Genomic DNA, 27,961 nt, shown 5'->3' on the forward strand with positions numbered 1-27,961 from the left:
GGTCAATAGCGCATCTTGGTGGAAGGGTGCGGGGATCGTCGGGGCGGGTGAATGAAAATCGGACTAACTTGACCCCCTTGTGTGTGCGTGCGGTGGTGTAAAGTACATTTACATTTAAGTCATTTAGCAGACGCTCTTATCCAGAGCGACTTACAAAAAGTACTTGTGTAAAAATACTTTAAAGTACTACTTAAATAGTTTTTGGGGGGTATCTGTACATTACTTTACTATTTATATGTTTGCCAACTTTTACTTCACTACATTATAGTGAAAATAATGTACTTTCTACTCCATACATTTTCCCTGACACCCAAAAGTACATTTTGACTGCTTACCAGGACAGGAACATTGTCAATTAAAGAGAAAATCCGTAGTCATACCTACTACATCTGATCTGGCGGACTCACTAAACACAAATGCTTTGTTTGTAAATGATCTGAGTGTTATCTATCTGTAAATGAAAAAAACAACAAGATAATCGTGCCATCTGGTTTGCTTAATATAAGAAATTTACTTCTACTTTTGATACTTAAGTACATTTTAGCAATTACATGTATTTTTGATACTTAAGTATTTTTAAAACCAAATACTTTTAGACTTTTACTGAAGTAGTATTTTACTGGGTTACTTTAACTTTTATTCAAGTCATTTTCCATTAAAGTCTCTTTACTTTACCTCAAGTATGACAATTGGCAACTTTTTCCACCACTGTGTGCGCACCTCCATTAATCATTCCACCAGCCAATTAATCAAATAATTAACCATCAATATACATTTCAGAGTAATATAACAAAATCCACAAAGAGACATATTTTCATTCCAATGCTTTAATTGCACAGAGCAGACATGTAAAGTCAATGATACAGAGTGCCACAACACGAATGACTCTTAGTTCAATGAGAGAGAGCTAATGTGGCTTGCTACAATGACAAAACCTGTGATGCTGAAGGCTAACTAATATGCTCATAAAACTAATAATATGCTCATTCATCTGAATGAATTTTAATTTAACTAGGCAAGTCAGTTAAGATCAAATTCTTATTTACACTGACGGCCTAAACCGGCCAAACCTGGACAAATTGTGCACTCCTAATCATGGCCGGTTGCAATACAGCCTGGAATCAAACCAGGGTGTCTGTAGTGACATAACTAGGACTGACATGAGGTGCCTTAAACCGCTGCGCCACTCGGGAGCCCAACAGGTTGAGTAGATAAATAAAAAACAAATATGACTTGATTTCCATTCTAAAGATGTAGCCTATCAATAATGAATACAATCACATACAGGCACCATGGCAGATAAGTGTCGTTATCATGAATCAATGCTCACAGAGACACACAATATTTGGAATAAATACACAAGCAATAATAAGTAAATATCCATGTATAAATACGCAATAACTTCTTTTTTTTAAGTGCAATCAGTAAAACATTACAGTGCAGAGAAAGCCAAGGAGCCTTCAAAAGGACATTGTGAGAATGTTCCATAAGAATGGGATGTCCACTGTTGAGTGGCTCCCCGTTAGGAAGGGTGGACGTGTAAACCGCTTCATTTTGTTGTCTCTTATTAGAATATAGAACATATATTACCATTGCTATGACACAGTGTCATTATCTCCTTGCACTGAAGAGCTTCAGGCTGTGCAGGCTTTTGTTCCAGCCCAGCAGTATACCTGAATGCTGGGCTGGAACAAAAGCCTGCACCACACACTGCGGCCCTCCAGGACCAGGAAGGAAAATTGCTATGACAGAAGACGTCATGTCCGTCCTCCACAAGACGTCATGCCCTTTTTCTTCACTCAGCAACACTTGAGTGACCTTGGGAGAAAAATTTGCCTCTGCTTGTACCTGACACATACGACTCATTATAAACTGGGTGGTTCGAGCCCTGAATGCTGATTGGCTGACAGCCGTGGTATATCAGACCGTATACCACGGGTATGACAAAACAATTATTTTTAACCGCTCTAATTACGTTGGTAACCAGTTTATAATAGCAATAAGGCACCTCAGGGGTTTGTGATATATGGCCAATATACCACGGCTAAGGGCTGTGTCCAGGCACTCCGCTTTGCGTCGTGCGTAAAAACAGCCCTTAGCTGTGGTATATTGGCCATATACCACACCACCTCGTGCCTTAATGCTTAATTATAACACTGTGGTGAAAACAATAACACGTTTCTGGTTTAAATGATTCAGTTGATTTCTCTGTAACAACTTTTCTTTTCTCATTACACACTCCACAGTTTAACTTTCACAACACGACACCAGCATTGATCTCACGCCAAATCCTGTGGCTGCTATAAAGGTTTGAAGCTTCAGTTGAGTTTAAGACCTTGAGTTGAGTTAGTCTCTAAATCAAATCAAATGTTATGCATCGTAAACGACAGGTGTGGACTAACAGTGAAATGCTTACTTACGGGCTCTTCCCAACAACGCAGGGAGAAAGAACAGAGAAATAATAGAAAAGTAAAACATGTAATAATACAAGGTATAATCGATTATATTTCCTGTATACTGCAGGTTCATTGTTGTGTACATTTTCTCCTGCCATATGGTATGGCATTACAATGTGAGTATTTCACATAGATAAGTCAAAGTAATGAAACATGCGCTATAACATTCATGATAATAAGGAAAGGTGGTTGGAGTTATGGACCATGCTCGAGTGGCTAATGCCTAAAATGTTTACCCCTGGCTGAACGCGGGGCGTCACATCAGGAAGTTGCATTAGCCACTCGAGCATGGTGGTGGAAAACGGTGTTTCAAAAAGAAAGTAGGTTTTCTTCCACCTTAAATTAAAATCGAGTGAAGTAGGAGAATGGAGAATGTACGAACTGGTCGTCGGGGGACACGAGTGTATTACCAGCTGGGCATATCAAGCCCAGACAATAGTGGAGTCCATCAAGTTGAGGGTGACAGTTATCATACCTGTGTGACCTGTGTAACGGTAGCAAAAGGCAGCTGTGTTAGATCTCACTGGCAAAGCTAGGCAGGTGCTAATAGCATTAGTAGTAGATTGGTTTCAGTAGCATATTGTTTGATTGGTAACTATAGTAACAGAAGCAGTCCACAGGAGGTTCCTTAGTTTGTGAAAACTGGCTTGTTCTAATTGCTGGAGCGGAATCAGTGGAATGTTATCAAATACATCTAACACATTGGTTTTTAGGTGTTTGATGTCATTCCATTTGCTCCGTTCCAGCCATTATTATGAGCCGTTGTCCCCTCAGCAGCCTCCTGTGAAGCAGACAGGAGACCAGACCCCATACAGAAGCCTACTCATGAGTGCTACACATCGGTAGAGTACGAGGCAAATTCCTCCTCTAATCTCAAGCGCTTTGAGCATGGAAAAAGCACTGCGCTACCAAACCAATCTAGTATCATCATTTATTTGCTGGACTTGCCAGACTTGCTGGCTTTGGTAGCTTTGGTAGCTTTGATGTCCATCTTGGTCTTCTGAATACGAGAAAAGATCTCCTTGAAGAGAGCTTTGTACTCTGGCGCGCTCTGGCCCAGTCGTTTATCCACAGCCTCCACCTGCTTACTGATGCTTTCCATCACCTCGGGGGTGGAGGGGGACTGGGTGGGGGAGGGCGGGGGTGCAGGGGTGGGGCCCATGGCACAGTCCTTCATGGAGGGGTCCCTGGAGACGGGCCGCGAGGTCTGCACCCCCGCGTGGCACATGGACTCCTCGTGGCGCCGGCACTTCCCCAACAGCTCCTCATACTTCTCCAGCAGAGCGTGGTACTGCTCGTCCACCTCCCTCAGGATGGACATCCCTCTCTTACGGACGCTGTTGGCGTGGATCGCGTAGCTCCCCCTTCTCCTCCCGGACGCGTCCCTTGCCACGATGGCATTCAGTGCCGTGTCGCTGCAGCTCTTCCTTACGGGGCTGGAGGCAGGTAACAACTCTCCACCTAAACCTCCTCCCCCCTCGCCCTCCTCCCTGGACCCTCCACCCACTTCTCCTCCCTCCCCCTCCAGGGTGTCTGTCTCGGGGGTGTTGTTGAGGAGGGTCTGGGTGAAGCCCACGCCGTCATCTTCGCTGCTCAGGAGGAGGGTCCTCGCCCGTCGGAGCTGCTGGAGTTCCTGGAGCTCTGCCTCTAGTTCACGAACCCGTGCCTGGCAGCTCTCTGCACCCTGTCAATCAATCAATGAGTCAACGAGTCAATCAGTCAGTCAGACAGTCAATAAACCAATCACTCAATATTTTTATTCTCCCAGAAAAGAGGGAGAGTTAGGAGCCCTGCTATATTTAAGTTAGGAACAAGTATCAGTATCACTCATTGGATTGAACCGACTTAGTAGAACATGCAACCATAAAAAAAACGGAGGCACTCCTTCTGGAATGAATATTAAATGGAGTTGAAATAGGAGTGATTCTGACCAGCACACGTGACTCCAGACGAGAGAACTCCCCCAGGAGGACGTGACACTCTCTCTCCGCCCCCTCCCTGCGACCCCGCTCCGCCCTCACGGCCGAGCGCAGCGCCGACACCGCCTCTCTCAGACGCTCGTTCTCCTCCTCTGCTGGCTGGCGCTTAGTCTCTGAGGTGAAGCTGTCTGAGCGGCCCACCACAAACCCATCCTCATACCTGACAGACAGACATAGAGAGACACACAGTTCCACACAATATCAGCTAAAATCCTAACATCGCTGAGCCTCTCATATTAAACTACCATTCTTCCTGTAGATGTTTTTGTCTTGCCAACTAAACGATGTGGCACAGACAGGGGTTCACACACTACAAGATTCTTTACTTGGTCGTGAGGATTTTCGATTACCAACACACTGTCTCGCGAAAAACAATGATGGTGATTAGATTGTTAACGTAGCTAGAACAAAGCAGCCTCAAACGTTTTCAGTCAGACATTCACACCTGCCACACAGAGTTGAAATATTTAGCCAACATTTTTTTTGAGTTGAATAACATTTGCCTGTGAACTTCAGAGCTGTAACGATTTGACACTTTGTTTTAAAGGCAAGTACAAAACACCTAATAATTGTAGTCATGGTTCCTGCTGGAGAGTCTACACATTCTGGGTGATGTGATACAACGTCATCATCTTCGCTGGCTTCTTCTCTGGCCAGCTCTCATTGGCTATTGATGATCGCCGTACTCACACTACAAGAGCATTGCAGATTTTGTTCCGAACGTCTGAAAATGTCTCGACGTCTGGTACGGCTCAAAGACGGGATCGGTAGCTCTCAGATTGTGTCTCTGACTCGCTCACATTAAACAAGCGTCGGTGATGGCCGGACGCCCGCAACGAGCAGGCAACGACATGGGGATTTAGTCTCCGATCACATAAACCTGTTTACTTGTACCTACAGACAAGCGCAACACATAGTCTAGGGACCTTGAGATCCAGTAACCAAAGACGTGAGTGTGACTGCTATGAGCCCTCACTTGGGTGCGGTGCAGAGTTCCCTAAGGCAGGGGAAGGAGGCGATGGTTTTGCGCCGTTCCCTCTTCTCCCTCCGGACCCTGAGCTGCTCCAGGGAATGGAGCTGTTCCACCTGCCCAGAGAGAGACTCCACCTGGGTCTGCAGGGTCTCGATTGTCCCCGTCAACCTGGGAGAACCAGGGAAGAGAGAAATGGGGTTAGTGTGTTTGTGTACGTGCATTTGACGCTGTGCGTTCATCCAGCTCACCTCTCCATCTTATGTTGCGAGGCCTTGCTGTCCAGTACCAGGGTACGGTTGGTGAGCTCCAGTTCTCTGGCTGTCCCATCTAGCTGCTCGTACACCTTAGCATGTTGCTCATTCATTTCCCTCAGCACCTCCAGCTGCTTAGCCAGGTACTGCACAGAGAGAGACATACTGTATACATATATATATCCTGTACACACATATACATATATATCACAGGAGGAGGTTGGTGGCACCTTAATTGGAGAGGACGGGGTCGTGGTAATGACTGGAGCGGAATGTTCTCACTTTGTCATTATGGGGTGTTGTGCGTAGATTCATGCGGGAAAAAAACGATTTAAATACATTTTAGAATAAGGCTGTAACGTTACAAAATGTGGAGAAAGTCAAGGGGTCTGAATACTTTCCAAAAGCACTGTATACAGTACATTAAAACAGATGGGTGCATGTTCCACTAACCATTAGCCATTAGGGGATGGATGCCTTCTGGCAATAGTATTGCTGGTTAAGGGCAACACTTCTATTCCCTCCACTGGTTACTCTAAAACCCCTTGGTCATGAACTCAGTGAACCATTTCACTATATTAGGATCAGCTAACAGGGTCAAAGAGTTACTGAGGCATTAGGTAGGCCACCCACCACAGCAGAGAAGAGCCAACATCCTACTACTCTGCTCAGTCAACAGGTAGATTGTCATCCAATCTACACCTAACTTATGGGTAGAGGTTACGTTAGAGTTTAGACAGTTAGGGAAAGGGGGGATACCTAGTCAGTTGTCCAACTGAATGTATTCAACTAAAATGTGTCTTCTGCATTTAACCCAAACCCTCTGAATCAGAAAGGTGCGGGGGGCTGCCTTAATCAGCACCCATGGCACAGTGGGTTAACTGCCTTGCTCAGGGGTAGAACAACATATTTTTACCTTGTTAGCTCATGGATTCAATCCAGCAACCACTAGGCTACCTGTCACCCCAGTTAAGATGTGGGTAGAGGTTATGTTAGAGTTTAGATTGTTGCGATGTGGGCAGGGTTTGGACCCGGTTCAGCGGACAGAACCGGATTTTTTTTCTTTTTTTTCCCGAAGAACAGAACCGAGAACAAAAGTGATCTATACTGTTCCGGAACATAACCTTAATTTTAAAAGCATGGGAACTGCTTAATAATGGTATTTTATGTTCTGGGCATTTTTTTCCAGTCCCACAAAAACGTAACATAGAGCCTATGCAAAGCCCTCACTGTCACTCTGAAACGTATTCCAGTGTCATCCTGAAATCTTTGCCAGTGTGTGTAGGCTACTTTCCCCTCCCTCTCCCTCCGAAGAATACATAATCTACAGTAGCTACTGACGTTACAGGCAGAAATTAGGGAGAGAAGAATGGATTAACTTTTTCAATGCTAATTAAGGATACTGCAGTTATCACGTTTCACATTGGATTTATTAACTACAGAAAGGTAAGACGTGTTTTTATTTTAATTCTGGTGCCACTCTGCACACACAAGCTAGTTTGTTAGCTAGCTCTGGTCCAACGTTAGCTAGCTCTGGTCCAACGTTAGTTAGCTCTGGTCTAGCTCACGAAAACTCTAAGCAGGCATTATGTGTAATGTAATGGAACTGAGAGTCATGATCAAGGGCTAGGCCTGGTCCAACGTTAGCTAGCTCTGGTCCAACGTTAGTTAAGCCAACTCTCTGAAGTTCAAAGACATTCAAAGTTCTTTCATAGAAGCCGCTCCTGTGTAGGTATAATTATGTGGGCCTAATTCAGAAAATGCATGTCATCACAAGATGCCCAGCACTTCATGCCCAGCGCTCTCCTCACCCGCAAAATGTCAATGCATGTACAGTGGGGAGAACAAGTATTTGATACACTGCCGATTTTGCAGGTTTTCCTACTTACAAAGCATGTAGAGGTCTGTAATTTCTATCATAGGTACACTTCAACTGTGAGAGACGGAATCTAAAACAAAAATCCAGAAAATCACATTGTATGATTTTTAAGTAATTAATTTGCATTTTATTGCATGACATAAGTATTTGATACATCAGAAAAGCAGAACTTAATATTTGGTACAGAAACCTTTGTTTGCAATTACAGAGATCCTACGTTTCCTGTAGTTCTTGACCAGGTTTGCACACACTCCAGCAGGGATTTTGGCCCACTCCTCCATACAGACCTTCTCCAGATCCTTCAGGTTTCGAGGCTGTCGCTGGGCAATACGGACTTTCAGCTCCCTCCAAAGATTTTATATTGGGTTCAGGTCTGGAGACTGGCTAGGCCACTGCAGGACCTTGAGATGCTTCTTACGGAGCCACTCCTTAGTAGCCCTGGCTGTGTGTTTTGGGTCATTGTCATGCTGGAAGACCCAGCCACGACCCATCTTCAATGCTCTTACTGAGGGAAGGAGGTTGTTGGCCAAGATCTCGCGATACATGGCCCCATCCATCCTCCCCTCAATACGGTGCAGTCGTCCTGTCCCCTTTGCAGAAAAGCCTCCCCAAAGAATGATGTTTCCACCTCCATGCTTCACGGTTGGGATGGTGTTCTTGGGGTTGTACTCATCCTTCTTCTTCCTCCAAACACGGCGAGTGGAGTTTAGACCAAAAAGCTCTATTTTTGTCTCATCAGACCACATGACCTTCTCCCATTCCTCCTCTGGATCATCCAGATTTTCATTGGCAAACTTCTGACGGGCCTGGACATGCGCTGGCTTGAGCAGGGGGACCTTGCGTGCGCTGCAGGATTTTAATCCATGACGGTGTAGTGTGTTACTAATGGTTTTCTTTGAGACTGTGGTCCCAGTTCTCTTCAGGTCATTGACCAGGTCCTGCAGTGTAGTTCTGGGCTGATCCCTCACCTTCCTCATGATCATTGATGCCACACAAGGTGAGATCTTGCATGGAGCCCCAGACTGAGGGTGATTGACCGTCATCTTGAACTTCTTCCATTTTCTAATAATTGGGCCAACAGTTGTTGCCTTCTCACTAAGCTGCTTGCCTATTGTCCTGTAGCCCATCCCAGCCTTGTGCAGGTCTACAATTTTATCCCTGATGTCCTTACACAGCTCTCTGGTCTTGGCCATTGTGGAGAGGTTGGAGTCTGTTTGATTGAGTGTGTGGACAGGTGTCTTTTATACAGGTAACGAGTTCAAACAGGTGCAGTTAATACAGGTAATTAGTGGAGAACAGGAGGGCTTCTTAAAGAAAAACTAACAGGTCTGTGAGAGCCGGAATTCTTACTGGTTGGTAGGTGATCAAATACTTATGTCATGCAATAAAATGCAAATTAATTACTTAAAAATCATACAATGTGATTATCTGGATTTTTGTTTTAGATTCCGTCTCTCACAGTTGAAGGGTACCTATGATAAAAATTACAGACCTCTACATGCTTTGTATGTAGGAAAACCTGCAAAATCGGCAGTGTATCAAATACTTGTTCTCCCCACTGTACATAGTGTCAGGACCCGGTGCGAGAAACAGTCACTAATAATCGTCAGAGCCCAGAAGATGAGGCAGACACAGCAGTACTAGAGATGGTGGTTTAATTAAAGAACAAAATCTTCAGGCAAAGAAACTAAATCCACAATGTCCAAAAATAAAGCCAAGAGGCACAAAATGGAAATCCTCCAAAATACAAAAGAAACTCCACAAAGTGGTAAAAAACAGCAGGGAAAAAACAAACCTCAAAAGACTACTCAAATAATACACAAGAACTAAACCAGAGAACCTCTGGAAAATCCAACAAGAGAAATATCTGTAAAGAACAAGGCTTGGGCTGAGGCTGGGTGCTAACTTACAAACACTGAGCAAGGAACTGAGGAACACACAGGGTTTAAATACTAACAAGGGAATGACCTACAGGTGCAAACAATAATTAGAGCAAGAAAAACAAAAGGTACAAAAAAGGTGCAATGGGAACATCTAGTGACCAAAACCCGAACAGTCTTGGCCAAAACCTGACACATAGCTTGCCTGCTCAATAGCAAGCTGCTCCATCCATTTGTGAAGTAATTTAATGTCGAGCTAAACGTAAAAATAAAATAAATAATGATTTCCGAGGTTAAAAAGGAACAGAAAGGACATTTTTTTCGGGGTTCGAACTGGTTCAAAACTTTATTTTGCTGTGGAACGGATTGAAAAAAATTATGGTTTGGTTCAGAAAGAAACAATTGGAAAATAATTTAGGTTCCAACCCCTGGATGTGGGTAGAGGTTACTATGTGGGTAGAGGTTACTATGTGGGTAGAGGTTACTATGTGGGTAGAGTTTAGACTATTGAGATGCATCCATGGAGCTTTTGAGACTTGGCCCTCCTACCTCAATCTCCTGCACCTGCTCCTCATTGGTGATGTATATCTGCTGTAGAGAATCCTCCAGCTCCTTGTTCCTCTCCAACAGAGTCTTCCCAAGCTCTGCTGCCAGGTGGAGGTCTTGAGAGAGAGTGGGAGGGAGGGCGAGGTAGAGCGATGTAGGGGGAGGGAATGAGGAAGAGAGAGAGCGCAAGAGGGAGAGAGAGAGAAAACAAAAAGATAATTACTTGACACATTGGAAAGAATTAACAAAAAAACTGAGCAAACTAGAATGCTATTTGGCCCCAAACAAAGAATACACAGTGGCAGAATACCTGACCACTGTGACTGACCCAAACTTAAGGAAAGCTTTGACTATGTACAAACTCAGTGAGTATATGCCTTGCTATTGAGAAAGGCCGCCGTAGGCAGACCTGGCTCTCAAGAGAAGACAGGCTATGTGCACACTGCCCACAAAATGAGGTAGAAACTGAGCTGCACTTCCTAACTTCCTGCCAAATGTATGACCATATTAGAGACATATATTTCCCTCAGATTACACAGATCCACAAAGATTTCGAAAACAAACCCAATTTTGATAAACTCCCATATCTATTGGGTGAAATACCACAGTGCGCCATCACAACAGCAAGATTTGTGACCTGTTGCCACAAGGGCAACCAGTGAAGGACAAACACCATTGTAAATACAACCCATATTTATGTTGATTTATTTTCCCTTTTGCACTTGAACTATTTGCACATAATATGGCATTTGAAATGTCATAATTAGTTTGGAACTTTTGTGAGTGTAATGTTTACTGTTAATTTTTTTTATTGTTTATTTCACTTTTGTTTATTTACTTGGCTCATCGCGCTCTAGCGACTACTTGTGGCAGGCCGGTGCCTGTAAGCGGACATGGTTGTCAGTTGAACAGAGTTTCCTTCGATGCATTGGTGTAGCTGGCTTATGGGTTAAGTGAGCAGGTGTTAAGAAGCAGAGCGGCTTGGGGGGTCATGTTTCGGAGAACGCATGACTCGACCTTCACCCTCTGTTGGGGATGATGAGACAAGATCACAATTGGATATCATGAAAAAGAGAGTACATTTTTTTAAACAAAAAAATATCATATTCCACCTTCATTCCTCCCTGAGATACACAAAGATGAACAAGCTCATTCTAGTGAGAAAGAGAGGGAGACAAAGAAAGGGGGAGGGAGACAACGCTAGAGAGAAAAAGTATCTCTGTCAGTGAAGGTCTGAGACATTTTGACCCTTGTATCTCTGTCAGTGAAGGTCTGAGACGTTTGACTCTGGTATCTCTGTCAGTGAAGGTCTGCGATGTCTGCCAAGATCATCAGAAGACAAGAAGACACCACTTCTCCACAGAGTCTATATATTATGCAGTATGTCTCTCTGCAGCAGGGCGGAGGGGATGCTAATGTCTAAAGTAGAAAGTGACAGGATATGAAGTTGCTGTTAGATTATGCATTTTATTCACATGCGAGCAGAGTGTGGGCTCAAACAAAAACGTGTAGTCATGTACACCCTGGAACAGGATTGAAGAACACTGTTCTAGTAGTGAAGCAATACAAGACACTAACAATCAGTCTAGACTAGAATACTTCTCTCATTGTATGGTAAAATGGTGCAGTGGGGAAAAACCCTAATTGAGAGATATTCTCATTGATTAAGGGTCAAACAGGAGTGGAAGGGACTGTATTCTGCCTTCAGAGCGAATCAGCCCGATGCATAGTCTATATTTTCAGGTCTGACACAGCAGCGAGATATGTTTTGTGTTTTGGGACCTGTGGTCATATCTGAGAAGGGAAAACACACAACAACTCAATGGAAACACCATCACTCTCATTGTAGAGACTGAGCTGAGCTGACAGTAAAACTCTGAGGTTGAGAGTGATGGACAATGGGATCACTGATCAACACTCCAGTTATCTGATAATCAGAGTTCATTCTAATCAGAATCTGATCTTCAACGAGAGAGAACACAGTATGTTTGTTGTTCTGAAGAGGGTTCAGAAACAGAAAGGAGAGATGGCACACACACACACACACACACACACACACACACACACACACACACACACACACACACACACACACACACACACACACACACACGGGAATTTGTTGCACACGCATCATTTTGTTCCAGTGCTTGCTTTTCAACCATGCTGTCTCTCCTCTTTCTTATTGTCCTGTCTTGTCCTGTCTTCCCTCAATTAAACTAATGAGGAGAAAAGCAGGCTGCTGCCAGCTCCTCTCTGGCATGGGCTAATACATAGACCTGCCTGCTGCACTCACAGCTAATTAACTCCTGTGTTACCCTTCCAGCACTATGCACAGCACATTCAACCCTACGTTGAACGTTACTTAACCAATTCCTATTTCATGACTGCTAATTCCCATTCCAATTTCAATTCTAAGGCCGATTCAATCCTCACTAAACGATAACGTTCAGGAAGAGAACACCGAGAGGTCACTCCTCAAAGGGTTAAACTCGTAAACAATGAGGAGGCTGCTTCCAGTCATAGAAATAGAATCTCATTCTAGTTCTGTGGATTCAGTGCTGTCCCACTGCTCCGTTAGAATAAGACAGTGGGACAAGGGACCGTGTATAACAGAATAGGGCCTATTAGAATGAGGCTAAGGGACCGTGTATAACAGAACAGGGACTATTAGAATGGGGCTAAGGGACCGTGTATAACAGAATAGGGCCTATTAGAATGAGGCTAAGGGACCGTGTATAACAGAATAGGGCCTATTAGAATGGGGCTAAGGGACCGTGTATAACAGAATAGGGACTATTAGAATGAGGCTAAGGGACCGTGTATAACAGAATAGGGACTATTAGAATGGGGCTAAGGGACCGTGTATAACAGAATAGGGACTAGTATAATGGGGCTAAGGGACCGTGTATAACAGAATAGGGCCTAGTATAATGGGGCTAAGGGACCGTGTATAACAGAATAGGGCCTATTAGAATGGGGCTAAGGGACCGTGTATAACAGAATAGGGACTATTAGAATGGGGCTAAGGGACCGTGTATAACAGAATAGGGCCTATTAGAATGGGGCTAAGGGACCGTGTATAACAGAATAGGGCCTATTAGAATGGGGCTAAGGGACCGTGTATAACAGAATAGGGCCTATTAGAATGGGGCTAAGGGACCGTGTATAACAGAATAGGGACTATTAGAATGGGGCTAAGGGACCGTGTATAACAGAATAGGGACTATTAGAATGAGGCTAAGGGACCGTGTATAACAGAATAGGGACTATTAGAATGGGGCTAAGGGACAATGTATAACAGAATAGGGACTATTAGAATGAGGCTAATGGACCGTGTATAACAGAATAGGGCCTATTAGAATGGGGCTAATGGACCGTGTATAACAGAATAGGGACTATTAGAATGGGGCTAAGGGACCGTGTATAACAGAATAGGGACTATTAGAATGGGGCTAAGGGACCGTGTATAACAGAATAGGGCCTATTAGAATGGGGCTAAGGGACCGTGTATAACAGAATAGGGCCTATTAGAATGGGGCTAAGGGACCGTGTATAACAGAATAGGGCTTGTTAGAATGAGGCTAAGGGACCGTGTATAACAGAATAGGGACTATTAGAATGGGGCTAAGGGACCGTGTATAACAGAATAGGGACTATTAGAATGAGGCTAAGGGACCGTGTATAACAGAATAGGGACTATTAGAATGGGGCTAAGGGACCGTGTATAACAGAATAGGGACTATTAGAATGGGGCTAAGGGACCGTGTATAACAGAATAGGGACTATTAGAATGGGGCTAAGGGACCGTGTATAACAGAATAGGGACTAGTATAATGGGGCTAAGGGACCGTGTATAACAGAATAGGGACTATTAGAATGAGGCTAAGGGACCGTGTATAACAGAATAGGCACTAGTATAATGGGGCTAAGGGACCGTGTATAACAGAATAGGGCTTGTTAGAATGAGGCTAAGGGACCGTGTATAACAGAATAGGCACTAGTATAATGAGGCTAAGGGACCGTGTATAACAGAATAGGGACTATTAGAATGAGGCTAAGGGACCGTGTATAACAGAATAGGGACTAGTATAATGGGGCTAAGGGACCGTGTATAACAGAATAGGGCCTATTAGAATGGGGCTAAGGGACCGTGTATAACAGAATAGGGACTATTAGAATGAGGCTAAGGGACCGTGTATAACAGAATAGGGCCTATTAGAATGGGGCTAAGGGACCGTGTATAACAGAATAGGGCTTGTTAGAATGAGGCTAAGGGACCGTGTATAACAGAATAGGGACTATTAGAATGGGGCTAAGGGACCGTGTATAACAGAATAGGGCTTGTTAGAATGAGGCTAAGGGACCGTGTATAACAGAATAGGGACTATTAGAATGGGGCTAAGGGACCGTGTATAACAGAATAGGCACTAGTATAATGAGGCTAAGGGACCGTGTATAACAGAATAGGGACTATTAGAATGAGGCTAAGGGACCGTGTATAACAGAATAGGGCCTATTAGAATGGGGCTAAGGGACCGTGTATAACAGAATAGGCACTAGTATAATGGGGCTAAGGGACCGTGTATAACAGAATAGGGCCTATTAGAATGAGGCTAAGGGACCGTGTATAACAGAATAGGGCCTATTAGAATGGGGCTAAGGGACCGTGTATAACAGAATAGGCACTAGTATAATGGGGCTAAGGGACCGTGTATAACAGAATAGGGCCTATTAGAATGGGGCTAAGGGACCGTGTATAACAGAATAGGCACTAGTATAATGGGGCTAAGGGACCGTGTATAACAGAATAGGGCCTATTAGAATGGGGCTAAGGGACCGTGTATAACAGAATAGGGACTATTAGAATGAGGCTAAGGGACCGTGTATAACAGAATAGGCACTAGTATAATGGGGCTAAGGGACCGTGTATAACAGAATAGGGCCTATTAGAATGGGGCTAAGGGACCGTGTATAACAGAATAGGGACTAGTATAATGGGGCTAAGGGACCGTGTATAACAGAATAGGGCCTATTAGAATGGGGCTAAGGGACCGTGTATAACAGAATAGGGCCTATTAGAATGGGGCTAAGGGACCGTGTATAACAGAATAGGGCTTGTTAGAATGAGGCTAAGGGACCGTGTATAACAGAATAGGGACTATTAGAATGGGGCTAAGGGACCGTGTATAACAGAATAGGGACTATTAGAATGAGGCTAAGGGACCGTGTATAACAGAATAGGGCCTATTAGAATGGGGCTAAGGGACCGTGTATAACAGAATAGGGAGATGAGTCCCACAGTGGGTGTTCAGAGGGGTGTCATAACTCTACTGTGAAGATCTGAAGGAGGTTACAGTGGGTCCGCTCTACAGCACCCTCTCTCTCTCCTGCAGAGGGAGATAGGGCCGCTTTATGGGGGCGTAAAATACTCTGCCTCTGGGTTAAGTAGTATGGGAGATTGGAATGTAACTGTGGAACACAGAGAGAGAGAGACACTTGGACATCAAAAGGTTGAATAATTGAACAGCATTTCTGTATTCCAAGCAGTTGGAGTGGTCCGTGGACACTTAAGGGACAGTCATGTCGAGTTTGTCTGATTTGGTGATCTCATGAAGGACAGGAGACACACATTACTGTGTCTTTGGTTGTGTACACTTCTCAATTATGGGGTTTACATCTAAATGTTGTATAGAATATATGATCAAATATGCAACTATTTGTGAGAAGATGAAAGCCTTCTAAACAAGATAATTGTTTTCATATAAAGTTTTTAACTAGTCAGTGACCACACCCCGTGAGCACAGACATTTACATCGACGTCATGGAACGCCCCCTTTTCTCATAAAAGGACTCGTGACAAAATGTACATTTAGTCAAGATAACGCATGGGCAGAGTCCCCGTGTTGACATGGCTACAACTCCAAACCAAAACACACCGGGTGATGCTGGTGAAGTGGTTCAAACTACGACTCTACCAAAACACACCGGGTGATGCTGGTGAAGTGGTTCAAACTACGACTCTACCAAAACACACCGGGTGAGGCTGGTGAAGTGGTTCAAACTACGACTCTACCAAAACACACCGGGTGATGCTGGTGAAGTGGTTCAAACTACAACTCTACCAAAACACACCGGGTGATGCTGGTGAAGTGGTTCAAACTACGACTCTACCAAAACACACCGGGTGAGGCTGGTGAAGTGGTTCAAACTACGACTCTACCAAAACACACCGGGTGATGCTGGTGAAGTGGTTCAAACTACAACTCTACCAAAACAAACCGGGTGATGCTGGTGAAGTGGTTCAAACTACAACTCTACCGAAGGACAAGACTAGAGAATGTTGAGATCCTCCCCACACTGAAATGGTGAAGAAATCTACAAACTAAAGACCGATTATTCAGTCTGCAGCTGTTTAAGTACTTTAGTCTGGAAAACACATCTGCTCTAAAAACATTTACCAAGTGGCACTCTGACGTATCCATTATAACAATCTACAACATACTTTGATCTCTGGTGGACAAACCAGAGGCTTTCTGTCAATGGACTATTATCCAGCAGACGGACCGGCGATCACAGAGAGAGAGACAACAAAGGCATACACTCGTAAATATGTGAATTTATATTTATTTTCTAATGAGCAGTTGTTCATGTTCAACGTATTAGAATTTCATGAGTGTAGTTATCAACTGTATTATTGTGAATCCACTCTTGAACTGTCCTCACCGCTTTCCTTTGTCTACCAAGCCATCATATCGGTTTAGCCCACCAGGGACTTTTCTATCTTGTCAGTAACCAATGTATGACCTATTGTGTGTTTATGTAATTCTGTGAGTGATTAGTTAGTTAGTAAATATACACTGCTCAAAAAAATGGAACACTTAAACAACACAATGTAACTCCAAGTCAATCACACTTCTGTGAAATCAAACTGTCCACTTAGGAAGCAACACTGATTGACAATAAATTTCACATGCTGTTGTGCAAATGGAATAGACAACAGGTGGAAATTATAGGCAATTAGCAAGACACCCCCAATAAAGGAGTGGTTCTGCAGGTGGTGACCACAGACCACTTCTCAGTTCCTATGCTTCCTGGCTGATGTTTTGGTCACTTTTGAATGCTGGCGGTGCTTTCACTCTAGTGGTAGCATGAGACGGAGTCTACAACCCACACAAGTGGCTCAGGTAGTGCAGCTCATCCAGGATGGCACATCAATGCGAGCTGTGGCAAGAAGGTTTGCTGTGTCTGTCAGCGTAGTGTCCAGAGCATGGAGGCGCTATCAGGAGACAGGCCAGTACATCAGGAGACGTGGAGGAGGCCGTAGGAGAGCAACAACCCAGCAGCAGGACCGCTACCTCCGCCTTTGTGCAAGGAGGATCAGGAGGAGCACTGCCAGAGCCCTGCAAAATGACCTCCAGCAGGCCACAAATGTGCATGTGTCTGCTCAAACGGTCAGAAACAGACTCCATGAGGGTGGTATGAGGGCCCAACGTCCACAGGTGGGGGTTGTGCTTACAGCCCAACACCGTGCAGGACGTTTGGCATTTGCCAGAGAACACCAAGATTGGCAAATTCGCCACTGGCGCCCTGTGCTCTTCACAGATGAAAGCAGGTTCACACTGAGCACGTGACAGACGTGACAGAGTCTGGAGACGCCGTGGAGAACGTTCTGCTGCCTGCAACATCCTCCAGCATGACCGGCTTTGCGGTGGGTCAGTCATGGTGTGGGGTGGCATTTCTTTGGGGGGCGCACAGCCCTCCATGTGCTCGCCAGAGGTAGCCTGACTGCCATTAGGTACCGAGATGAGATCCTCAGACACCTTGTGAGACCATATGCTGGTGCGGTTGGCACTGGGTTCCTCCTAATGTAAGACAATGATAGACCTCATGTGGCTGGAGTGTGTCAGCAGTTCCTGCAAGAGGAAGGCATTGATGCTATGGACTGGCCAGCCCGTTCCCCAGACCTGAATCCAATTGAGCACATCTGGGACATCATGTCTCGCTCCATCCACCAAAGCCACGTTGCACCACAGACTGTCCAGGAGTTGGCGGATGCTTTAGTCAAGGTCTGGGAGGAGATCCCTCAGGAGACCATCCGCCACCTCATCATGCCCAGGCATTGTAGGGAGGTCATACAGGCACGTGGAGGCCACACACACTACTGAGCCTCATTTTGACTTGTTTTAAGGACATTACATCAAAGTTGGATCAGCCTGTAGTGTGGTTTTCCACTTTAATTTTGAGTGTGACTCCAAATCCAGACCTCCATGGGTTGATAAATTTGATTTCCACTGATAATTTTTGTGTGATTTTGTTGTCAGCACATTCAACTATGTAAAGAAAAAAGTATTTAATAAGAATATTTCATTCATTCAGATCTAGGATGTGTTATTTTAGTGTTCCCTTTATTTTTTTGAGCAGTGTATAATTTAGCCAATTTGTAAATCGCTGAATCATGATCTATGTTAGGGTTTGTGCAGATATCCAAGGGTTTGTGACCTTTAGTAATGAGACTGACGAGGTAACAATACATTAATAGAAGACTGTAATCGATAAGATAATAAAATATCTGAAGAGTTATATTTGGGAAATTGAAACTCTATACAACAATTTTCCCATGGTGCTCCGACTTCCTAGTTAATCACTATTCCGTGATTAGTTTAATTACGTAATAATTACACATAGAGAATTGATAAATATAACAGTCTTCACATTTAATGACAGCAAACGTTATGACAGGGGGGTGAGTCCCACAGTGGGTGTTCAGAGGGGGATGAGAGACAAGAGAGAGAGAGACAGAGAGAGACAGAGACAGAGACAGACAGAGACAGACAGAGACAGAAAGAGACAGAAAGAGACAGAAACAGAGAGAGAGAGAGAGAGAGAGAGACAGAGACAGAAAGAGACAGAAAGAGACAGAAAGAGACAGAAAGAGACAGAAAGAGACAGAAACAGAGAGAGAGAGAGAGAGACAGAGAGAGAGAGAGACAGAGACAGAAAGAGACAGAAAGAGACAGAAAGAGACCGAAACAGAGAGAGAGAGAGAGAGACAGAGACAGAAAGAGACATAAACAGACATAAACAGACAGAGAGAGAGGAGGTGAGCACTGTGTTTTTCTGCAACATTAAACATCCTAATCAATACCCTCCACAGACCACAGTCTCCAAACAAGGACACCAGGAAGGGGAGTTGACCCCCCCTGAAGGACGACATCACCACCCAGACCCAGTGACTGAGACATAATGGAATGGATTGTGTGCATTTCCTGCATGGGCTATCAGGCCAATTCTATGGTTTTCTTTTGTTATGTTTTAGCAGTGTCAGTTAAACTGACATACTGTCCTCAGGGGAAGATTCACACTCCTGTCACAACCAACTGCGCACGTGCACACGTTGGCTGCAGAAATACATGTAATACAACTGTAACCTGTGTGCATGTGTGTGTGCGTTCGTATGTGTGTGTCTGTGTGCACACGCGAAAGAAAACACCCCTGGTTTAGAATGTGCCCAGCCTTTCTGAGCAGTGTGTTGTTTTTATAGTTACATATCTCCCATAGGATTCACCGGAATGAGGAAAACAAGACCTCTCCTTGTTTTGTCCTCCTTCTCTCCTTCCTACGTTCCCTCTTTCCTTGTCTGCAGAAAAGCAGACCAACCCCTTCAGTACGACTTCCCTGCAGTCTTCAGTCAATCCCATAGTAAGCTCAAATTCTGTGTACAAATGATGCAGCACAAACTGTTATCTGCAGGATAACAAGGAAAGAAAATGTGTGTTTGGAGACGTAGAGAGGAGGTTGTTGAAGAGATGGTAAAGCTGTAATAACAGCAGGTACGTGGAGACGTAGAGAGGTGGTTGTTGAAGAGATGGTAAAGCTGTAATAACAGCAGGTACGTGGAGACGTAGAGAGGTGGTTGAAGAAGAGATGGTAGAGCTGTAATAACAGCAGGTACGTGGAGACGTAGAGGAGGTTGTTGAAGAGATGGTAAAGCTGTAATAACAGCAGGTACGTGGAGACGTAGAGAGGTGGTTGAAGAAGAGATGGTAGAGCTGTAATAACAGCAGGTACGTGGAGACGTAGAGGTGGTTGTTGAAGAGATGGTAACGCTGTAATAACAGCAGGTACGTGGAGACGTAGAGAGGTGGTTGTTGAAGAGATGGTAACGCTGTAATAACAGCAGGTACGTGGAGACGTAGAGAGGTGGTTGTTGAAGAGATGGTAAAGCTGTAATAACAGCAGGTACGTGGAGACGTAGAGAGGTGGTTGTTGAAGAGATGGTAACGCTGTAATAACAGCAGGTACGTGGCGACGTAGAGAGGTGGTTGTTGAAGAGATGGTAAAGCTGTATGAACAGCAGGTACGCGGCGTGACAACCCTGTCATCAGATTAAAGTCCAGCTAACCAATCAGGTCTGGGCACATAGCTTCAGCTCAGAGTTTGGCCTAGAGCCAGCCTTGGTCTGTCTTACAAAGGGTTCCAAGCATGATCATTGATATGTTTTCCTCCTCGCATAGTGTTTCTAGAATACACGGAAATGTCTGCGTCTGTATTGTAGATGGAACACGTTTGCTGATTCCTTACGGTATAGAACAGCAGGTTGCCTCGCTGCATCAATAAATGCCTGCTTTGATGCTAAGCATGGAAGTTCGCTTCTTCATCTGATTATTACCACATCTCAATCTGCCAAACCTTCTGGCTAAATAGCACTTCTGATGAAAACAGGATGCACCAGAGAGATGTGAAGAGATGAAGGCTGGGTGCAGAGAGGAAGACTGGGTGTAGAGAGGAAGACTGGGTGCAGAGAGGAAGACTGGGTGCAGAGAGGAAGACTGGGTGCAGAGAGGAAGACTGGGTGCAGAGAGGAAGACTGGGTGTAGAGAGGAAGACTGGGTGTAGAGAGGAAGACTGGGTGCAGAGAGGAAGACTGGGTGCAGAGAGGAAGACTGGGTGTAGAGAGGAAGGCTGGGTGTAGAGAGGAAGGCTGGGTGTAGAGAGGAAGGCTGGGTGTAGAGAGGAAGGCTGGGTGCAGAGAGGAAGGCTGGGTGCAGAGAGGAAGGCTGGGTGCAGAGAGGAAGGCTGGGTGCAGAGAGGAAGGCTGGGTGCAGAGAGGAAGGCTGGGTGCAGAGAGGAAGGCTGGGTGCAGAGAGGAAGGCTGGGTGCAGAGAGGAAGGCTGGGTGCAGAGAGGAAGACTGGGTGTAGAGAGGAAGGCTGGGTGCAGAGAGGAAGGCTGGGTGCAGAGAGGAAGGCTGGGTGCAGAGAGGAAGGCTGGGTGCAGAGAGGAAGGCTGGGTGCAGAGAGGAAGGCTGGGTGTAGAGAGGAAGGCTGGGTGCAGAGAGGAAGGCTGGGTGCAGAAAATGGGAGAGAAATGGAGCTTGTTCTCTTCTGATCTTCCTCTCTCTCTCGTCTCATCCTGTCTTCATCCTTTTATCTTCTACTGTCTCTCTCTTTCTCCAACACTCTGTATTCTCCCTTTCCCTCACTCTTCTTCTTTCTGAATAAAGTGAAGATACATCAGCCTTTATTTTTATCCTCAGTTCTACTGATGTGCCCACACACTCAGTTCCCCCTCCTGCCCACTCTCTCAGCAGCTACTCTTCCTGGGGTCCAGCCAAATTAAGGCAGTTTATACAATTTTAAACACATTACAATACATTCACAGACTCTGTGCCCTCAGGCCCCTACTCCACCACATATATACAGTAGAAAATCCATGTGTACATGTGTGTATAGTGTGTGTATAATGTGTATAGTGTGTAGTGTGTATAGTGTGTGTGTAGTGTGTATAGTGTGTGTGTATAGTGTGTATAGTGTTTGTGTATAGTGTGTGTGTGTATAGTGTGTGTGTGTATAGTGTGTGTATTATGTGTATAGTGTGTGTGTAGTGTGTATAGTGTGTGTGTAGTGTGTATAGTGTGTGTATAGTGTGTGTATAGTGTGTATATAGTGTGTGTGTATTGTGTGTAGTGTGTGTATAGTGTTTGTGTATAGTGTGTGTGTATAGTGTGTGTGTATAGTGTGTGTGTATAGTGTGTGTGTATAGTGTGTGTGTATAGTGTGTGTGTATAGTGTGTGTGTATAGTGTGTGTGTATAGTGTGTGTGTGTGTGTGTGTGTATAGTGCACAGGAGGCTGGTGGCACCTTAATTTGGGAGGACGGGCTCATGGTAATCCAGGCTGTGTCACATCCAGGAGTCCCGTAGGGCGAATTGGCCCAGCGTCGTCCAGGTTTGGCCGCCATTGTAAATAAGAATTTGTTCTTAAATGACTTGCCTAGTTAATAAAGGTAAAATAAATACAAATATCTTAATAAATGACTGGAGTAGAGTAAGTGGAATGGTAAACATGGTTTGATACCATTCCATTCACTTCATTCCAGCCATTATTATGAGCCGTCCTCCCCTCAACAGCATCCACTGGTATAGTGTGTATAGTGTGTGTGTATATAGTGTGTGTATATAAGACCAGATCAAGAGCAGGGTCAAAGCATTACCTGGTTGGAATCCCCGAGTCGACTCGGTGAATACTCTGTCGATGTGGCCTTGAGCACGGAACTTAACCCTAATCGCTAAGTTGCTCTCAGCCTGTGCTGAGAGAGCTTCTCCTAAAAGAGCTTCTCCTAAATGACTCAAATGCAAATGCATCATCTGCTCTCAGCCTGTGGCAGATATCCTATTAATTGGAACAATGAGATCAAGTGATAGAGAGATTAGGAATGAGTGATGCATGGCAGGGAAAGAGAGAAGGGAGAGGCAGGGAGCGAGAGGCAGGGAGCGAGGGAAGCGAGAGGCAGGGAAAGAGAGAAGTGAGAGGCAGGGAAAGAGAGAAGTGAGAGGCAGGGAAAGAGAGAAGGGAGAGGCAGGGAAAGAGAGAAGGGAGAGGCAGGGAAAGAGAAGTGAGAGGCAGGGAGCGAGAGAAGGGAGAGGCAGGGAGCGATGGAAGCTACAGGCAGGGAGCGAGGGAAGGGAGAGGCAGGGAGAGGCAGGGAGCGAGGGAAGCATGAGGCAGGGAGCGAGGGAAGCATGAGGCAGGGAGCGAGGGAAGCATGAGGCAGGGAGCGAGGGAAGCATGAGGCAGGGAGCGAGGGAAGCATGAGGCAGGGAGCGAGGGAAGCGAGAGGCAGGGAGCGAGGGAAGCGAGAGGCAGGGAGCGAGGGAAGCGAGAGGCAGGGAGCGAGGGAAGCGAGAGGCAGGGAGCGAGGGAAGCGAGAGGCAGGGAGCGAGGGAAGGGAGAAGCAGGGAGCGGGGGAAGGGAGAAGCAGGGAGCGAGGGAAGGGAAAGGCAGGGAGCAAGGGAAGGGAAAGGCAGGGAGCGAGAGGCAGGGAGCGAGGGAAGGGAGAAGCAGGGAGCGAGGGAAGCGAGAGGCAGGGAGCGAGGGAAGGGAGAGGCAGGGAGCGAGGGAAGGGAGAGGCAGGGAGCGAGGGCAGGGAGCGAGGGAAGGGAGAGGCAGGGAGCGAGGGAAGGGAGAGGCAGGGAGCGAGGGAAGGGAGAGGCAGGGAGCGAGGGAAGGGAGAGGCAGGGAGCGAGGGAAGGGAGTGAGGGAAGGGAGAGGCAGGGAGCGAGAGGCAGGGAGCGAGAGGCAGGGAGCGAGAGGCAGGGAGCGAGAGGCAGGGAGCGAGAGGCAGGGAGCGAGAGGCAGGGAGCGAGGCAAAGAGAAAAAGAGTGATGTAGTGAGGAAGAGGGGAGAGATATGAAATAGCCCTAATGCTGGCAAGAAGTGCAAAGTTGTTTGACAAGCTGCGATTGGCTACAGCTCAGCAGATACATTATCAGCAGCTTGGGATATGCATTTAAATGAGTGTCATCCAAAATGAAGCTTATTTGCATTATATGATGTACTGTTTTATCTTTTGTTTTATGTGTAATATACCTGTCTTAATGTGTTTGGAACCCAGGAAGAGTAGCTGCTGCCTTGGCAGGAACTAATGGGGATCCATAATAAACCCCAGGAAGAGTAGCTGCTGCCTTGGCAGGAACTAATGGGGATCCATAATAAACCCCAGGAAGAGTAGCTGCTGCCTTGGCAGGAACTAATGGGGATCCATAATAAACCCCAGGAAGAGTAGCTGCTGCCTTGGCAGGAACTAATGGGGATTCATAATAAACCCCAGGAAGAGTAGCTGCTGCCTTGGCAGGAACTAATGGGGATCCCTAATAAACCCCAGGAAGAGTAGCTGCTGCCCTGGCAGGAACTAATGGGGATCCCTAATAAATACTAATACAAATTGAATTCAGACTAATAGCGATTCCGCTGAATGATGTTGTTTACACAATCTATATAGTCCAGGTCAAGTAGGTTATCTTTATGCAAATATCATATATGGTCCCATAGAATTAACGTGGAACGGAGGTGATGCACAAGGCCTGGACCGTAGTTGACTAGGCTACTGCAAAAAATATATTTCAAATCAAATCAAAATGTATTTGTCACATACACATGGTAAGCAGATGTTAATGCGAGTGTAGTGAAATGCTTGTGCTTCTAGTTCCGACAATGCAGTAATAACCAACGAGTAATCTAACCTAACAATTCCACAACTACTACCTTAAACACACAAGTGTAAAGGGATAAAGAATATGTACATAAAGATATATGAATGAGTGATGGTACAGAACGGCATAGGCAAGATGCAGTAGATGGTATCGAGTACAGTATATACATATGAGATGAGTAATGTAGGGTATGTAAACATAAAAGTGCATAGTTTAAAGTGGCTAGTGATACATGTATTACATAAAGATGGCAAGATGCAGTAGATGATAGAGTACAGTATATACATATGCATTATATTAAGTGGCATTGTTTAAAGTGGCTAGTGATATATTTTTGATCAATTTCCATTATTAAAGTGAGCTGGAGTTGAGTCAGTATGTTGGCAGCAGCCACTCGATGTTAGTGGTGGCTGTTTAACAGTCTGATGGCCTTGAGATAGAAGCTGTTTTTCAGTCTCTCGGTCCCTGCTTTGATGCACCTGTACTGACCTCGCCTTCTGGATGATAGCGGGGTGAACAGGCAGTGGCTCGGGTGGTTGTTGTCCTTGATGATCTGTATGGCCTTCCTGTGACATTGGGTGGTGTAGGTGTCCTGGAGGGCAGGTAGTTTGCCCCCAGTGATGCGTTGTGCAGACCTCACTACCCTCTGGAGAGCCTTACGGTTGTGGGCGGAGCAGTTGCCGTACCAGGCGGTGATACAGCCCGACAGGATGCTCTCGATTGTGCATCTGTAGAAGTTTGTGAGTGCTTTTGGTGACAAGCCAAATTTCTTCAGCCTCCTGAGGTTGAAGAGGCGCTGCTGCGCCTTCTTCACCACGCTGTCTGTGTGGGTGGACCAATTCAGTTTGTCCCTGATGTGTACGCCGAGAAACTTAAAACTTACTACCCTCTCCACTACTGTCCCGTCGATGTGGATAGGGGGGTGCTCCCTCTGCTGTTTCCTGAAGTCCACAATCATCTCCTTTGTTTTGGTGACGTTGAGTGTGAGGTTATTTTCCTGACATCACACTCCGAGGGCCCTCACCTCCTCCCTGTAGGCCGTCTCGTCGTTGTTGGTAATCAAGCCTACCACTGTAGTGTCGTCCGCAAACTTGATGATTGAGTTGGAGGCGTGCATGTGTAACCAATGTGAATGGCTATCTAGTTAGCGGTGGTGCGCGCTAATAGCCTTTCAATCGGTGACGTCACTTGCTCTGAGACCTTGAAGTAGTGGTTCCCCTTGCTCTGCAAGGGTCGCGGCTTTTGTGGAGCGATGGGTAACGATGCTTCGTGGGTGACTGTTGTTGATGGGTGCAGAGGGTCCCTGGTTCGCGCCCGGGTCAGGGCGAGGGGACGGACTAAAGTTGAACTGTTACACAGGGCCACGCAGTCGTGGGTGAACAGGGAGTACAGGAGAGGGCTCAGAACGCACCCTTGTGGGGCCCCAGTGTTGAGGATCAGCGGGGTGGAGATGTTGTTACCTACCCTCACCACCTGGGGGAGGCCCGTCAGGAAGTCCAGTACCCAGTTGCATAAGGCGGGGTCGAGACCCAGGGTCTCGAGCTTGATGACGAGTTCGGAGGGTACTATGGTGTTAAATGCTGAGCTTTAGTCGATGAACAGCATTCTTACATAGGTATTCCTCTTGTCCAGATGGGTTAGGGCAGTGTGCAGTGTGGTTGCGATTGTGTCGTCTGTGGACCTATTGGGGCGGTAAGCAAATTGGAGTGGGTCTAGGGTGTCAGGTAGGGTGGAGGTGATTTGGTCCTTGACTAGTCTCTCAAAGCACTTCATGATAACGGAAGTGAGTGCTACGGGGCGGTAGTCGTTTAGCTCAGTTACCTTAGCTTTCTTGGGAACAGGAACAATGGTGGCCCTCTTTAAGCATGTGGGAACAGCAGACTGGGATAAGGATTGACTGAATATGTCCGTAAACACACCAGCCAGCTGGTCTGCGCTTGCTCTGAGGACGCAGCTGGGGATTCCGTCTGGGCCTGCAGCCTTGCGAGGGTTAACACGTTTAAATGTTTTACTCACGTCGTCAGTTGTTATTTGGGGAATAGCCTAGTGACTTATAACAGTACACTGTAACAAATTGCCGTAAATTTACAGCAACACATTCACAGTTAGCTACTGTAATTCTATATGTTTCACAGTTAGCTACTGTAATTATATATTACAGTACAGTACTGTAAAGAGCAATGTATTATGGGGGCTCAATGGTGCTCCGCTACACTGCTGTAAAATTGTACAATACAATTTTACAGTAAATACTGTATTACCCTGTATATTTACAGCAGCATACTGTGAATTATGCTGCATTGTCGGAAAATGTTGTGGGCAGCGAAATAATCTCTGGCTCATTAACTATTCTGGTGGATCTGCAAGTCTGCAAATCAAGCATGTTTCACGGCTTTGTTGGCCCATGTATGCTCTTTGTCTCAACCAATCACTTCCTTATTGATTATGTTCAACTGACATGTTCAGTTCTTATTGAATTATGGGGACATGGACATGACAGTCTACAGGCCTTGAAAGTCACCACATTCTAAAAGGAAAACATAATAAGTAATGCTTGAATAAGGAAATCAACAAAACCTAATTGACTGCATAAACAAGGTTAAGTGATCCCTAATCATTATTGCAACCTACAAAGAACAATTGCATTGCATTGGTGACAGGCGAAATCTACTAACTGCTATCTATGGTTAATTTATTACATTGTAATATTGTAACCCATTGTTTGCAATCACCAACAGACCACTGTTCAGAGTATTTGGTTTTTCTTGCAATATTGTGACAACAGTAGGGAAATGATTTCCCCCATCCACGTCAGAAAGGCCCTAGGAATCCCTTCAATAAATTGATGTCAGAAAGTAGCAAAATATTAAATTGCGGTTTTACATTTCGAAGAGCATTGCCATTACTATTTGTCAAGATGCACGGACAAATGTACCTTCGCATACTGATCTAGAAGCCTTCCATCATAAAGGCCTTTGTTTGAGAAGAACATCTGAGCTCGCCAATAACGAACCGCTAACCGGTGCATTGACATAGGGGATGCGGTTGGCTGCAAACGGCTTTCCCATATGCGTCGTTACTTACCCGATTCGAGATCTTGCTGGTCGTACCATGGCTCTTCCTCGTCGGTGACAAATTCCTCCATTCCTAGCATCGAGACACGGATACCACCATCCACGTTGTCCTGGAACCCAGCAAAGATGTGCCTACCAGCCGGCTACACAATCAGGCACACACGCAATTTCGCTGTCCGCCCGCCCCTGGAATAACGTTAGCTCATCTTTCTTCAGATTCTGAACGCAGCCGCAACACTCGAATGAGGAAAGAGCTGTGACGTTAACCGATGAAGCAGGCTAAATATATATATTTTTCTTGGCAGCAGATTAAACAAAATGACACATAAAGACAAGCGACTCGAACACTATTTTAAAACCACGCCGTGTAAATTGGCCAATTATTGTTTCTTATAGACCCCTTTCCAGTACACGACACACTGACGTCATGC

General features: G+C 45.5%; 1 protein-coding gene across 1 annotated transcript; it reads right to left on the reverse strand.

Annotated features, from left to right (window-relative positions):
• Positions 1 to 811: 811 nt before the first annotated feature.
• On the reverse strand, positions 812 to 27,961 carry LOC139570009 (cerebellar degeneration-related protein 2-like). Its single transcript, XM_071391445.1, has 6 exons — positions 27,541 to 27,961; positions 9,968 to 10,080; positions 5,657 to 5,805; positions 5,412 to 5,576; positions 4,388 to 4,595; positions 812 to 4,140 (listed from the first exon to the last, which is right to left on the reverse strand). Exons 1-6 carry the CDS (start codon positions 27,608 to 27,610, stop codon positions 3,388 to 3,390), a joined length of 1,458 nt encoding a protein of 485 aa, XP_071247546.1. The 5' UTR covers positions 27,611 to 27,961; the 3' UTR covers positions 812 to 3,387.

This window comes from Salvelinus alpinus, chromosome 3 (genome assembly GCF_045679555.1).
Source record: "Salvelinus alpinus chromosome 3, SLU_Salpinus.1, whole genome shotgun sequence".
Taxonomy (NCBI): Eukaryota; Metazoa; Chordata; class Actinopteri; order Salmoniformes; family Salmonidae; genus Salvelinus; species Salvelinus alpinus.